This window comes from Apteryx rowi, unplaced genomic scaffold (assembly GCF_003343035.1).
Source record: "Apteryx rowi isolate R43461 unplaced genomic scaffold, aptRow1 scaffold_1452, whole genome shotgun sequence".
In the NCBI taxonomy this organism is placed as follows: Eukaryota; Metazoa; Chordata; class Aves; order Apterygiformes; family Apterygidae; genus Apteryx; species Apteryx rowi.
Window position 1 is genome coordinate 41,561 of NW_020447700.1, and position 2,482 is coordinate 44,042.

Consider the following 2,482-nt stretch of genomic DNA (forward strand, 5'->3'; position numbering starts at 1 on the left):
GGGGGCAGCGGGGACCCCCCCACCCAGCCCCAGCTGTTACGTGGGCTCCACGGCGAGGATGCGGGAAGCCGGGCTGGTCTCCGCGAGCCGCTCGCGCTTCACGGGGTGGATCTTGGCCTGCGGGAGACGGGGATGGCGGAGGGGGGACACGCATTGAGTGCAGCCCCGGGGTCCCCGAGCCACCCCCCCTTCCTCCTGCTCCTCCTCCTCCTCACCCAGCACCGCATGATGTCCCAGAGCACGGCAGGCGGCGCGTCCGTCTTGACGGCGTTCTTGCAGGCGTGGGACAGCGAGACCCGGTAGCCGGCGTGCAGCAGGGCCGACCTGGGGGGGGGCAGAGCCGCGGGACGGCGGTGTTTCGGGGCGCCCGAGCGGCAGGATTTTTGGGGTGCCCGGGGGGGGTCGGGGTGGCCCTACCTGAACTGCAGCAGGGAGGGGGTGTTGCAGTGGATGGTGCCGCTGAGGCTGTCGAGGGTGTAGTAGAGGGGGACGTCGCCGAGCTCCTGCCGYCGGCGTGCGGGGAGAGGGAGGGCCGGAGTCAGCGCCAGCTGCCCCGAATCGGGGGCGCGGACGGGCTCGGCCCTGCCCTGAGCTGGGGAGAGCTGGCTCCCGCCCCCGTATCCATCCTGGAGGCGCCACTCCCATCCCCAGGATGCCGGAGCCAGCCCCGTCTCCATCCCCAGGATGCTGGAGCCGGCCCTGTCCTCATCCCTGGGATGCCAGAGCTGGCCCTGGCCCCATCCCCAGGATGCTGGAGCCAGCCCCCGTCCCCAGGATGATGGAGCTGGCCCCGTCCTCATCCCTGGGATGCCAGAGCTGGCCCTGGCCCTGGCCCTGGGATGCTGGAGCCAGCCCCCGTTCCTGTCCCCATCCCTGGGATGATGGAGCTGGCCCCATCCCCGGGATGCCAGAGCCAGCCCCGTCCCCATCTCTGGGATGCTGGAGTTGGCTCCATCCCCATCCCTGGGACACTGGAGTCATCCCCATTCCTGGGATGCTGGAGCAGGCCCTGTCCCCATCCCTGGGATGCCGGAGCCGGCTCCGGGATGCCGTCCCCATGCCAGTACCTCAGTGACAACGCTGAGCATTCCGCGGATGCGCTCCTCGGTCCGGAAGCGCCCGGGGCTGCTCTCCAGCGCCGCCAGCACCTGCTGCACGAAGGCCAGGTCGTGCAGGGGCTCTGCCCACATGGGGCCCCCCAGCTGCGGGGCGACGAGGAGGGGGCGGATCAGAGCCGGCGGCGGCGGCGGCGGGACGCGGAGGGGACACGGAGCGGGGACGCGGACCCACCTGGTGCCGCTGCTGGCAGAACTCGCAGGAAGAACCCACGGGCGGCCCCGTGGCGGCCCCGTACTTGAAGCTGGAAGGGGGGGAAGCGGAGGGAGGGGGGGGGTCAGGGCCACCCGCGGTTGGGGACACCGCGGACACCCCCCCGGAGCCGTGCCGTACCCGGTGCCGTGGCTCGTGGCCTTGCCGAGGCGCTGGAGGTGGTGGGTGCCGCAGCCCACGCAGTGGTACACCAGCGCCTGCTTGCTGCCGGGAGAAAGGGGGGGGCAGCGTCAGGGAGGACAGCGGGACGTCCCGGCGGTGTCCCCGCCTGCGTCCCCCCCCCCGCCACCCCCTCACCTGGCCGAGGCTTTGACCTTCGCCTGCCCTGTGAAGACCCGCACGAAGACGCGGATGTAGAAGTCGGCGCTGACCGAGAGCAGGGGCACGATGAAGCGCTGGTAGCAGTTGGCCCGCAGGTCCAGGCTGTGCAGGATGATCCGAAGGGCCTGGCGAGGAGGGACGAGCGGGAGCCCCCCACACTGGTGTCACGAGCGTGGCGGTCTCAGCCCTTTCACGGCGGGGGACGATAGGGAGACTCACCATCTCGTGGCAGAACTTGCCCTTGAGGGAGACGGCGCCGTACTTGCTGTAACACGTCTCCGCGCTGTTCCCTGCCATCACGCCCATGTCGGTGCAGGTGACGCAGAGCAGCCCTGGCGAGGAGGAGGAGGAGGAAGAGGGGATGAAGGGGTGCTTCCCGGGGGACCCAGGCGTCCAGCCACCCCCAGACCGGCCGCCGCTCACCGCCTTCGCTCACGGCCTGCACCGCGGCGTCCAGGAAGGGCGYGGGGCTGCCGTAGGGGTCCAGGTCGATGACGTCGAAGAGCTCCCTGTCCACCTTGCTCTGGTACATCAGCATCCTGGGGGGGGACAGGAGTGGGGACGTGGTGGACGTGGACCCACCTGGTGCCCGCCGGGGGTCCTGGAGTGATGGGGACCCCAAACTGGGGGGCTCAGAGCCACCCTGGCGGGGGGACAGGGGGTCCCGGAGCAACGGGGACCCCAAACTGGGGGGCTCAGAGCCACCCTGGCGGGGGGACAGGGGGTCCTGGAGCAATGGGGACCCCAAACTGGGGGGCTCAGAGCCACCCTGGGGGGGGGCAGGGGGTCCCGGAGCAACGGGGACCCCAAACTGGGGGGCTCAGAGCCACCC

The 2,482-nt window shown here is 71.5% G+C and overlaps 1 protein-coding gene across 1 annotated transcript in view; it reads right to left on the bottom strand.

Moving 5' to 3' along the window:
• TRMT1 (tRNA methyltransferase 1) overlaps positions 1–2,482 on the bottom strand; it is a 4,908-nt gene that overhangs the window by 822 nt on the left and 1,604 nt on the right. The window contains exons 4-12 of the mRNA XM_026058314.1: positions 2,074–2,189; positions 1,870–1,982; positions 1,627–1,775; positions 1,450–1,533; positions 1,291–1,360; positions 1,068–1,202; positions 418–503; positions 216–324; positions 41–117 (exon numbers count right to left, since the gene is read on the bottom strand). Coding sequence (XP_025914099.1) covers positions 41–117; positions 216–324; positions 418–503; positions 1,068–1,202; positions 1,291–1,360; positions 1,450–1,533; positions 1,627–1,775; positions 1,870–1,982; positions 2,074–2,189 — 939 coding nt within the window. The remainder of the gene's footprint in view (positions 1–40; positions 118–215; positions 325–417; positions 504–1,067; positions 1,203–1,290; positions 1,361–1,449; positions 1,534–1,626; positions 1,776–1,869; positions 1,983–2,073; positions 2,190–2,482) is intronic.